Raw genomic sequence first — 12,961 nt, forward strand, 5'->3', positions numbered from 1 at the left:
ACATAGGTCATTTGTTGAACCTGCTGTTCGTGACACAAATACAGGTGAGGCAACGACATGCTTCTCTTACCCTCCCTCGTGGCTTGGGAGAACTCCTTAATACAATTACCTATCTCTGCAATAAGTATATTATGAACCTGGAAATGGCTTTTCATTTTGCATTAGTAACAATCTCATGCAGAAATTTACCCTTATCATCTTTGTGATGCAATTTGAATAAAATACTTAGCTGGTAAAATACGGGCTTTTGTTTGTCCGTAAGTATGGACATGGATGGACATGGATGGACAGTTTTGTTATCGGGAGAGATTGGTTTTATAGTCCTAAAGCATGAGTTGCCGTTGGTTTTCAAACGCATCGTTCAAACGTTGGAATTGAGGGAATCTTAGCCAAAGGATGGCAGAGAATGTCGAAGGGGCAAGTGGGGGTATGGATGCCTGCCCTCCACAGCACTGTGCGCATTCCCCTTTTCATTCCTTGTTGTGAACCTGGAGAACAATTTGTCAGGTTGGAGAGAAGACTCCTCACAGTGTAATTTAATTCATATCAAACCCCATAGATGGTAGAGAAATAGTCTCAATGCCAAAATCATTAAAGGAAAATGTGCACCAGCCTCCATTACATTTTAGAGATGGTCTTTGCTGAATTCACATAAGGATAACACTGAAAGGGGTGAGAAGAACCTCAACATTAATGCTATTGTGCTTTAAATGGCCTTCCTTGAAACCAGATTTTTTCCCCCCCGTGGATGATCCACTCCCTTTAGCACGAACCAGTCACGTGATTCGCAAATAGCCAACTTTACTGGTTTTCCTCTCCAATCCAGCTGATGTCAGACAATGACACGCTAGTAAGACGTTAAGTAGCCTCACTCAGAGCGCTCTCCCAGAGGCAGTTGGTACTTAATGGTTCTGCTTTTGGTTGGTAGAATTCTAAAATTTACGGTAAAGGTGGAATCGTGTTCTTGTGGCTCTGATGACTCTGAGGGGGCAGAATTATATAAGGAAAACATCAATTTTGTTCTGGGAACTCTGGTACTAATATCTTCTCAACAGTCACTAGTATTTTCTAAATTTAAAATTACGTGGTTTTATTTAACAGAAAGTTTACAGAGAGGATTTTGAGAAGGAGATTAAAGGAAGGTCATCACTCGATTTAGACAAGACTCCAGAATTTTTACATGTTAAGTACATCACCAACCTTCTGAAAGAGGTATGATCTTGCGATTTACTATTAAATATTGTGAAAGAAAGCTAAAGAAAGAACCCAGGAAGTATTTACCCGACAATTCTCTACTGTTTAAGATGTTAATCCGTTCCCCCACTCTCACTTTAACCTTTGTTAATAGAGTTTTTCATTTTCATTAAAAACAGGAAAGCGTGTGTTAATATTTCCACTTAAAGTTGGGGGGAAAACTCACCCAGATTTCCTGGAAAAAACTTGAAAAATATTCTGATTTTGTGTTTCGTTATATCTCGGAAGATCTATAAACAGTTGGTTTTTTTCTGCAGCACCCCTGTAGCATTCTCATGACATCTGATAGCAGAAATGAGATGCTCCAAGGTGAAGGTTTGAATAAACGGCACATTATTTATGAGTGGATTGTGTTCTCAGGGGGACAAATATGTAGCATATAGACCATAGGAACTCGTGTTGATTTTTCATTTTACTCTCAGCAGGATTCTCCCCATCCCCTAACTTGGTGCATTTTGGCTCACAATTAATGGATTACGTTTGTTGAACATTAAGGTCTTCGAACCTAACAATTAAAAATATCATGCTCCTAGTCCATCCGTTTAAAAATTTATTTTTGTTTTTGTTTATTAATGCCTGAAAAGTAACTTGGAGCTCTTCCAACTCCCTGTTTAAATAGATTCTCCTTAGGGGCGCCTGGGTGGCTCAATTGGTTAAGCATCCGACTTCGGCTCAGCCAGGTCATGATCTCACCATCTTTGGGTTTGAGCCCCCATCTGGCTCTGTGCTGACGGCTCAGAGCCTGGATGGAGTCTGCTTCCGATTCTGTGTCTCCCTCTCTCTCTGCCCCTCCCCCGCTTGTGCTCGGTCTCTCTCCCTCTCTTCCAAAAAAACTTTTTTAATAGATTCTTTTCACATTAAGGGGAAGTATTAGAAAACTGCATTTCACCCTGAATTTTGAACTGAAGAAACTATTCCTGAAAGAAATATCTTAAACCAGTGAAATAAATTCAAGTACAATTACCTACATGAACTTCCTTAATAACTGACTGCCAGTTGGCCTTTACCATTGAACTGCTTTTAGAAATTTAATGTGCTTCACGGTTGCGATGTATGTGGGACTGAACTAGGTGTATAATTTATGGAAGAGTGCTTGTGCTATCCTACCTTTTCTCACTGCCAGTTCTATAAAATTTTTTGAAGTTGAAGGCTAATCAAATGGCAACTTCCTACTATTATTGTCTTCCATTTAAAAAATATGCACTATTTATATGAAATTTTGAAAGGGAAATCTTTTTCGCATTTATATACAAGTGACAGCGTAAGGTCTATTTTAAGGTCCATAAATGACTTTAATGTACATGTCATTGACTTTCTCTTTCATTTCTCTTTTTGAATGAATCTTATTTTAGATTTATTGATTCAGAACGTATGCATCAGGATAGGAAATGGCCCAGAAGACGATGATTAAAAAATCTAATTCAGTTCTTTTAAAAGGACTCTCAGTAGCTTAATGAAATTGTAACTTTTCTAAGTATAAGTACTTAGCTTTAAATTGTCTTTGCAGTTTCTACTTTATTATGGTTTTTACATTTATACTGCCATTCAGAATGTTCAAAATATTGTTTCATACTTCATTTCATTCTCCCGATTGCCCTTAGACATTGGTGGAAAAAGTATTTTTATTTTCATTTTGCCTGTGTGTGTGGAATCAAGGCTCAGTTACTTAAAGTCTTTTGGAGGTCACATGACCAAATAAGTGAAGCACTCTGACTTTCATCCAGATCATTGGACTCCAGAGCTCTTTCCGAAATTACATTCGGGTCATTACAATGTCTTGTAGGCTATTAGTTAAGCAGAGGACTAGCTAATTTAATTATGCTGGACAAGGAGAAAATAACATCAAATAAACCCTAGAATTAACTGGAACATGACTTCTTATTATTAGAGGAAGCCTCATCTTTTATCTGCCAAGTTAGTCATAAGTGCGACTTAGTTGAATTGGATCAAGATATATATTGTTTTCATAATGCATTCAGTAGGAAAAAAAAAGAAATTCATTAGCAGAAAAAAAAACCCGAGTTATATATAAATATTAGTAAAGACATTTGGATCTATTTAAAATATAATGTTAAAATAGATGACACTCAAACTATGTATTATCAATCTGTAGGAAATTATTTGGTTTTATGAATCTGAATAAAGTGGGTTTTTTTTTTTTTAAACTTTGGCTACATCAGTCCTTTTGATTTTGTAATTTTCAATTCTTTTTCAACTGTGATCTGTTGGTGGTTCATATTTGTAGACAGCTTTCAAAGAAATACTTCAAATAATTAATAAGAAGCATCCATTCCTAAGACCTTCCTCACCACTTAAAAGGGAGACATCTTTTTAAAATATGGCACCAATATGGTACCAAAATATATTGGAAGAAAGGATGAAAGGGAAATTACTGATAATACTGGAAGCCACCCTAAACATGACTAAAAGAGAAAATGAAGTCTCTGTGGGAAATAAGGAGCGTAAATACTCAAGAGTCTAGAAATATTTTCTCCTTTCTGTGATCTCTAGAAAACATGAGAAACGGTTTATCAGTTAAAGAGTGTCCCGGGAAGTGTTGAACTGTAATGTTCTTGTCTCATAGAAGGAATATAAAAAAGATTTGGAAAATGAAATAAGAGGGAAAGGAATGGAACTTAACTCAGACGTTCTTGATATTCAGCGAGCAAAACGCGCATCTGAAATGGCAAGTGAGGTGAGTATATTTATTCACCAGCTGAGAATGTATGGATTTCTCAGCTGATTTCCTTGTCTGTAAATCTTTCTCCAAGATTACAGACAGTCCACAACCTCTGTGTATGAGATGAATACGAGTAGCTATGTCCTAGTTGTCATTTCCCAGTTGATGAATTAAAAAAAAAAAAAAGTATGTTCACCATCTCCTTTCCACGTGGCATGAGAACCATGACCGTTTCCCCACTGTAGAGAAATATACATAAACCAGACTAAATAAGAAGCCCGACTACTTTTATGAGATTTAACTTGATCTTTTAAGTAAGTGAAAGGCAGAAGGTTGGGGACGGGCGTTGTGTTCCATCAAGAATTGCAGTACAGTTCACGAGCTCTCCTGCTCCCAGCCCAGCGGAGCCCCCCAGCCCTTACCCCAGCTGCTGGGTGAGCCCACAGCAACCTCTTTGGGAAATGAAATCCGTTGCTCACTTGGCATGGAATTTGTAGGAAGGAATGGAATGCTCCTGAAGCACTCAGTGCTTTCTTGCATCCTCGTGGTATGTTACTTTGGTGTCGGGTAATGACACTGTGCATTAGAGTCTAACTGAATTGAGCAGTGAGAAATTTAAAGTTGTGTCCCCGGATGTTGGTAACCTGTGATGGTGGTGATGAGGGTGACCCCATTCGTCAGGCTGCAAATGATAGGAGCCCGACTCAAACCCGGTTAAGCAACCAAGGGAATGTTTTGGCTTATGAATAGCGAAGTTCAAGGTCAAGTCTCCTTCAGGTTGGAATTCAAATGATGTCTCTCTTCCCTCATCTCTCAGTTCTGTTATCTTCTCTGTTGCTTCAACCTCGGGAGGCTGCCTCCAAGTGATGGCCCCTCCTCTCAGTAGGGTGACTCACATCTGTGCCAGTAATCTCAGTGGGAAGTGAGCATCTGTTTCTTATAGTGACAGTGAAGGTCCTAGGATTGAATCTCATTGGATCCACTTGTATCCTGTGCCCACACCCATCCGTCCTAATCATTGTATCGGGAGCCAGAGGAGTGTAATGTGCGGATGATCTGGTATGGTTCTCATGGTCACTCATTTGTTTAGTTAACTTCTTTGGTAGTTTAGGCGTATCGTATTTTAATATAAAAGATTCAAGATTGTTGGGTGTTTTTAAAAAAATGTATCCTCATCGTTGGCCATATTCATGTTCTTTAAATAAACTAAAGAAAGCATGAAAAGCCACTATGATGTCTTTGGCTAATACTGTCATCACACATTCTGAAATTAGTAATTCTGTACAGATTTTTCTGTTAGGGTGACATGTGCAGTCCACATTCAGATGCAGAGCTTGTAATCACTTGTCCGTAATGCTTGGAAAAATCGTTTGACTCTCAATGGCAGAGTCCATCCCCATACAGTTGAATGGCGTGATGGCAGAAGGAACAGCAATAAATGAGCCTTAGCATATGAAAATAGGAGTAAAAGACCAAAAGAAGCTATCGGTTATTGAACACTTATTCTGCCCTGGACCCTATGCGATATGCTCTCTCACTGATCCTCACATGGATCCTGTATGCAGGAATTATTACGCCCATTTTGCAGATGGGTAAACCGGAAATGTTAAACATTCCTTGTGTCACACCGCAGTTGAGAGCTCTGGCCTCCAAGCCAGCCTTCTTTCTCTAGCGTCAACTCTCTTAAACCTACCTCTCTATCCTCCAGCCCTTCAGACCGTTGTCAGTGAAAATTCTCACCATGTATGGTAAAAACCTTCAGAGCGTCCTATACTCTTCTTCAGTGAGAATAGTGATACAGTTTTAAGCAGCTCAGAAAATTGAGTTCTAGGTGATCATTCATAGTACGAAGTAAGCTGTATTTTCTTCTTATATATTCAGCCATCTTTTGGTATCATTGATTATAGATAGTATGTTTATCCCCAGAGTGTATGAATATTATGAAATGTAGCCTTTTTTTTCTTTTTCTTTTTTTTTTTTTTTTTTGCAGAAAGAATACAAGAAAGACCTGGAGTCAAAAATTAAAGGGAGGGGGATGCACATTGGCACTGACACCCTTGAAATACAACATGCCAAGAAAGCTTCAGAGATAGCTAGTCAGGTTAGTGGAGCGAATGGTGCAGATGCCTTAAAACCTGGATTTTGGAATTGAACAAATCATATTAACAACCTGATTAACACATGGAATTTCCCAAAGCTTTGTGACTAGTGTAGAAGTTTGGAATGGAAACCATTCCAAATCATCATGCTTGTTTGAAAATTTACAGTTTCTGCTTTACTCACTTCCTTTAAATATATCAAAGAAAACTTGGGGGGAAGTCATGTTAATAGAACACACACACACACACACACACACACACACACACCTTCTTACCTTATTCTTGTAATACAAAAAATTTCACATTCGTCTAGGCTACAACAAATGTTTTCATACTATGTTTGTTTTATTTTAAAGGATAGGTCACGTGCTGCCTGGTATATCTGTGTTTCCCACTCTCTGAACAGAACTTGAAGAATCACATATTGAGACTCCAACATGAAAGCGATAACCATTTCTGCGTGATTTGGTTGCACATTCTTGAAATAATCCCTGTTGACCTCATCACCGTGCCTGAAATTCTTGCAGGGTTAGCATTTTGTATGAAAGTATTTTGTATTAAAGTATTCTATATCATGAATGACCATGTTCATTCATTTAATATTTTCCTCTTCATGTAATACATGTAACGACAGGATTTTAATTTAGAAGTTTTGGCTTAGATGCTATGATATGATAGATAACAACACAGTGTAGGAGTCAGCCCATATGTGTATTTTTTGGAAGGAAATACCTCAGAATCAGTTCCATACCTCTTGAACTCCTCTAGCAATTGTTTTTAATTTTATTTTTTTATTTTAGGATGGAATTTTATTTTTTTTCTTAACTATTTATTTTTTTAATATGAAATTCATTGTCAAATTGGTTTCCATACAACACCCAGTGCTCATCCCAACAGGTGCCCTCCTTAATGCCCATCACCCACCCTCCCCTCCCTCCCACCCCCCATCAACCCTCAGATTGTTCTCAGTGTTCAAGAGTCTCCTATGGTTTGGCTCCCTCCCTCTCTAACTTTTCCAGCAATTTTGAGACTATAAGGGTGTCACTGGAGGGGGTGCCTGGGTGGCTCAGTTAACTGAGTGTTCAACTCTTGGTTTTGGCAGAGGTCATGATCCCAGGGCTGTGAGATCGAGCCCTGTGTTGGGCTCCATGCGATTTTCTCTCTCTCTCTCTCTCTGTCACTCTCCCCGACTCGCACAATAAATAAATAAGTCAGTCACTGGAGCAGAGAGTATTTGGAAAGAGGTGATTTTGTGAGAAGCATCTGTAAAGAGAATATTGGGGTGCAGGTTAAGGCATGCTGCTCACTTACCTCAAGGCTGAGCAGGGGGTGGGAGGCGGGGCGGGTTCAGTGGAACTACCCTGAGAGCTGTAATGTGACCCTGGCAGTGACCTCAGGAAGAGCTGGCTCAGGATTGACTCCTCTCGGGAAATCTGGAGGGTAGGAGGCAGCCACTGATTAACTGCCAGGTGCTGCATGCCCAGGGTTAGGGACTGGCCAGGGGGATGGGATGATTCTAACTGGTTTAGACAAAGCATCTGGGGATGGCGTAAGATGCTCGACCAACAGGGGTTTCATTTAGAAATGGTGGAGTTGGGGGACTGCATGCCGAACAGGCGCTTGAAAATCTTTCACTAGACCTCTCCTTCCATTCTTCTCCTGAGAGATTGCCATTGTTGCAAATTTGCTGTAGAACCTTCCAGATCTATTTTTATGTGTAATAAAATAAACATACACGAGGCACACATGGACTGAAAAATCCGTAAATACCATGTGTTTTGATCTGTGCTGTGTTTTTCTCGCTTCGTATTATGGACCCTTTTCCGTGTTGCTTCATATAGTTCTACCTCATTCTTACAGGAGGATTAAGCGTTTCATAACATGGATGTGAATATGCAACCATTTACCTTTCGATGTGTCACAGGCATTGCCACATGTAAACGACATGTAAAGTGTGCCAACATGCTCTCGGTGTTACGTGCCAAAACCAGAACCCTTAATTTTCCCCCAGATCTGCTTTCCTTTTCCACTCCCTTCTCGGCGAATGGCCTCAGTGAGGTCTCAGAAGCCACTGAGGTTCCTTTTGTCGGCAACTTTATTGACTCCACCCCCAACACGATTTCTAAATCCGTCCACTTTGCTCTGCCCTAGTCCAAGCTCTGTCTTGTTACTCATTTCGTAGATTTAATCGTACTTTTTAGTGGTGGCTTCCTTGGGCCACGTAATTAACTACCAAGAAACTACCAAATCACTACTTACAATTCTCTGAAATTTGTCTCTTTATTAGGAGAGGGCAATATCCAATTCAAGGTACTGGATTGGGGTGAGGGGGTTGGGAGTGAGGGATTCGAGGCTGGAGAAGAGGATTCAAAATCATCCTCGTGGGCCTGAGAATTGAAACCAAAAGAAAGCATCCTTGCCCTAGAGAAAAACAATGTGGAAAGAACATAAATTTGCGATTTTACATTTTTACCTAAGACAGGTTTCTAAGACATACTCCTTTTATGACATGTTTGAATGTCATGTCTTTCCTTCTAATGGTATAGATTTGTTTTACTCAACCATACGCTGCTTTCAATTTCTCTGTGTACCTTAGGGCTGGATGCTAGTTATTGAGAAGAGGGGGGAAAAAGGCCTGGGGGGTCAGCTGTCCTATGACTGCCCATACATCAGGGTTGTGGTGATGTTATTATCTTTGCAATCCAAAGATCTCATTTGCGTGTAATCATAGCCATGTCCCATTTTACCCAATTGACAGGCTTTCACATTCATTTCAGCCAAACTTTGGGACTTTTCTGTAGTTCAAGGTTTAATTTTTCAAAGAAATGAATGAGGTATATATTGCTACATGAATGACTCCCAATAGTTAAACCCTCCAATACCTATGGAATTGACCCTAGGACTTCCTTTAGCCAAGAGGACATTAGCACACATGACTCAGACAGAGCCTCTAAAAGCTCTTGTGCACGGGGGCTTGCCTTTTGGAATAAAGGTGCTGTCATGTTGTTTTAAGCCTTCTAAGTTTTAGAGTGTTTTACTATGCATTAATACATAAATGATGTAACTAGTGTCCTATGTAGTCTATGTGCTTTAGAACGCTTTTAGATTTGAACATTCATATTGCAAAATTAAGTGACATACTTCTACCCTGGGACCGTGGTGGCTGTGTATGATCAGTGCCTCAGTTTCTTTTTTAAAAAAATGTAAATGTGTATTTATTTATTTTGAGAGAGAGAGAAAGAGATCGTGAGTGGAAAGGGGCAGAGAGAGAGAGAGAGAGAATCCTAACCAAGCTCTGTACTTTTAATGCAGAGCCTAATGTGGGGCTCGAATTCACGAAACCGTCAGATAGTGCATGACCTGAGCTGAAACCAAGAGATGGAAACTCAACCAAGTGAGCCTCCCAGGCACCCCGGTGCCTCACTTTCTACATACATTATCCTTCAAATGAAGTGCTTTGTTTCAGGGCCTTAAAGAGGCTTACTGAAAATGGGGGGCTTTTTATAGACATACTGATAATGACTTTTGTGATCTTGCAAGTTAAATACTATTACTTAAACTGTATTCAGAAAAGTGAAGTTGAGGCTCTGAGTGAAAATAGGCCAAGTTATGAATAGAAGATAGGGCAAAATATAATATTTCTCTGCGATTGAGATCTTTGTTTATACCTTTTAAAATTTAGGATATGACAAATAAGCCAACATTTACTCTATACAGGGAATGTACAAATCTCGATTATGGCACACCTACAGTATGTTAACATAATAGGAAATAACTGTTTCAGAAGAAATTTAATTAGATACAGTCAATCGTTTTCTTTGAACAAAATTTTTCATTGAAGAATACATACGTACAGAAAAGTGTACAACTTGTGCACATCTTGCTGTATTTTTTATGATGAGTTTTCAAATGTGACAAGTCTCTGAGCCATGTTGTGTCTGTGTAATTATGACTGTTTTGTGAGTAACACATAATTCAGTTTAAGCCTCTCAGATAATTTATTGTTCTTAGAACCAAACAGTAGAGGAAGCCCTAGGCACGGCTTGATCTGGAGCCCAGACCATGTGATTCGGTTTTAGTTTCTATTTTCGGGTCTCAGGCGGGCTTTCTTCTGTTTGCAAAGAGGCTTTTCGTGGCTCCTGGGGTCCCCTTCTTCTCCACCCATGTCTAGAAGAAGACAAACTTCTTGATATCTTGTGTAGTAAAAGAATCACCCTTATCCCTGGAGCAGTCACGAAGCACCAGGGATGGGGTCTAATGATTTATGTAAGCCCAAGAGGACCCTCAGACTTAGGCCAGTCTCACCCAACTGCATTGGGGGAGCAGTGAGTTGCCTGTTGGCCAGTCAGGGAGCTAATGGGGGGGGTGGGGGAAAGAGGGACGGGATTCCAGAAAAGCAACCAACAATGATTCACTACAGAGCAAAAAGTGACAGTGTTACAATCACGTTTTATTGATATTCATCAAATGAATTATATATTAACCAATAATTGATCAATTTGATCACATTGAAATATAAAAACTTTCCCCTTGGCTGTGTTCTCTCTCCTAATTCAGGTTAGTAGAAAACAGCCTTCTGATTACTTGTGAATAAGTCACTCCAAGCCATGTTCCTCCCACAAATTAAAACTCTTCCTAGTTTTGTAGAAATAAAAGAAGTAAGAGTCAAAAGCCATGATCCTGATGCCAAAATGACATCACAGTTTTCAACGGTTTTTCAAATTCACGTGGAGCCCTCACTGCATGTTTTATTTTCTCCAGAAAGACTATAAGAGAGATCTGGAGACTGAAATAAAAGGGAAGGGCATGCAGGTGGGCACAGACACTCCTGATATCCAGAGAGCTAAGAAGGCATCCGAAATGGCCAGCCAGGTAAGAAACAGATGGGGATACAAGGTTGACATCGGACACAGGGAGTTGTGTATAGAAAAAGCGTAAATGGCGTCTTCACACGTGTGGCTTTGACAGTCAAACACGCAAATATCTGCATTACGATGGAAGCTTAAGCAAAGCTCTGAAGATTATTTTCTGTTCTTTTAGAAAGAATATAAGAAAGACTTGGAAAATGAAATTAAAGGGAAAGGGATGCAAATAAGCATGGACATCCCGGACATGCTTCGAGCCAAGAGGGCATCGGAGATCTATAGCCAGGTTGGTAGGAATGCGTTCTTCTGATATTCAATCACCATATGCTTCATGTGTCTCTAAGATTGATATCTTTTGAGGGCATTGTATTCAAAGTCAGTGCACTCGATTATAAAGGAGCTATTGGCCAAACTTGATTAATCTCACTAACAAAAGGGACAAGTGCTGTAAATTCAATTCAATGGATGTTACTGAGTGTCCGGGCTCCCCTGTTTGAGTCCAACGACATTTTGATCTTTTTATTTTTATTTTTTGACTCTGCACCCTTGAATCCAGTGCTCCCATTACAGAAAGTGATTACAAAATGAGTTCGTCTCTTAACCGTTTCATAATGCATATTATCCTTAAAACAATCAGCTCCAACTAAGAGTGAATAAAACCACACAAGGTGGAAGGTGAAATAGAATATTAACTAAAAATTAAGAGAAGAACTGTTTTCTTGGTAAGATTTAATTTACCAAGTGTACCTACCTGTCACGTGTCCTCTAGAAGACCCTTTAGAAAAAAAAAAAAAAAAAAAACTCTCATAGAAAAGCTGGATATGAATATGACCACAAAAGACTATATGCAATGGAAGAAGAAGTTCTTGATAAAATCTGATCCGGGCAAAAAAATTCATTAGTGAATATTGTCTTTGCTATCCAATGTACAAGGAAAAGAGTGCATCCCAATGGAAAAAAAATAATAATAAAAGGGGAATGAAAAATTAAAATGGTTATAGAAAACTGACCAAGGAATTACATTTGATTAACGGGATTTATGAAGAAGATACTTTTCAACAAAATCTGACCAAATTTGTTAACATTCCAGTTAAAACATAAGCAGTGGGTCCAAACACCTCTTGGTGCAAAAGGGGGTGTCCTGATGGCCGTCAAATGCCAGAGGACTTGTGTGCTTCGCGGCCTCCTCAGATGATACAGCTGTTGGATGGTCCTGAAGTGCGTGTTCATCTGTCCTCAATGTCTCATGCTGGCACATGAACTTGTAGAAGTTGGCTATATCGGCTGACTAAACTTAGAAGTAAATACGTAAAATAGGCAAATGGCCATTGGAATCAGTGGAGGAAATTTACTGTGTCTAGAATGCCAATCTCATTCATTCATTCAGAAAATACTTTCATTTACATGCAAAACTAGACCTGGTTTTGCCCTTGGGGAACTGCAGACTAATCTAATAATCAATAATCATGCAAATATTACAAAGCGTGATGTGTGCCACCAGGAAGTAAGGCATCGGGCGTAAAGGCTTTCCATAGGAAGTGACACCTGAACCATCAGAATTCCTGCTTTAACTTGATAGCATTGCTTTTGTGTATGTGTGACAGAAGGATACATCTAACTTCAAGGAGTTTTAATTATTTAGGATACAGTTGTAATGATGCTGTGCTGAGTCTCAATAATAATTACCTTTCTTCACAAGCCGCCGCATGCCATCATGGCTAACTTTGCTGGCTCTAGACCCAGAGTGCCTGGGTTCAAATCCCTGCTCTGACACTCATTAGCTCGTGTCTCAGTTTCCCTATCTGTAAGGGGAGACAGTGATAGTATCTGCTTGTGGGGTTGATTCGGTGTGTTAATGCGGGTCTCGGACCAAACCTACAATGTAAAAATGCTGGTACTCAGAGAAGGTATTGGAGCTCTCAGTAGTAATACATTTACTAGACAGAAGAATTGAGATTTTTATCTCAACTACAGAAATCCTAGTACCTTTCCATTATACAAATGTCTCTTTTTCTGAAGTAGGAAGCAAAAAGCTTAAATCCAGAAGCGTGAGAAATAGCGGG

The 12,961-nt window shown here is 39.5% G+C and overlaps 1 protein-coding gene across 1 annotated transcript in view; it reads left to right on the top strand.

Moving 5' to 3' along the window:
* Positions 1-12,961, top strand: part of NEBL (nebulette) — a 108,358-nt gene that overhangs the window by 47,258 nt on the left and 48,139 nt on the right. Inside the window, 5 exon segments of the mRNA XM_053894872.1 lie at positions 1,102-1,212; positions 3,839-3,949; positions 5,925-6,035; positions 10,795-10,905; positions 11,074-11,184. Coding sequence (XP_053750847.1) covers positions 1,102-1,212; positions 3,839-3,949; positions 5,925-6,035; positions 10,795-10,905; positions 11,074-11,184 — 555 coding nt within the window.

This window comes from Panthera pardus, unplaced genomic scaffold, assembly GCF_024362965.1.
Source record: "Panthera pardus isolate Hobbes unplaced genomic scaffold, ASM2436296v1 HiC_scaffold_6, whole genome shotgun sequence".
Taxonomy (NCBI): domain Eukaryota; kingdom Metazoa; phylum Chordata; class Mammalia; order Carnivora; family Felidae; genus Panthera; species Panthera pardus.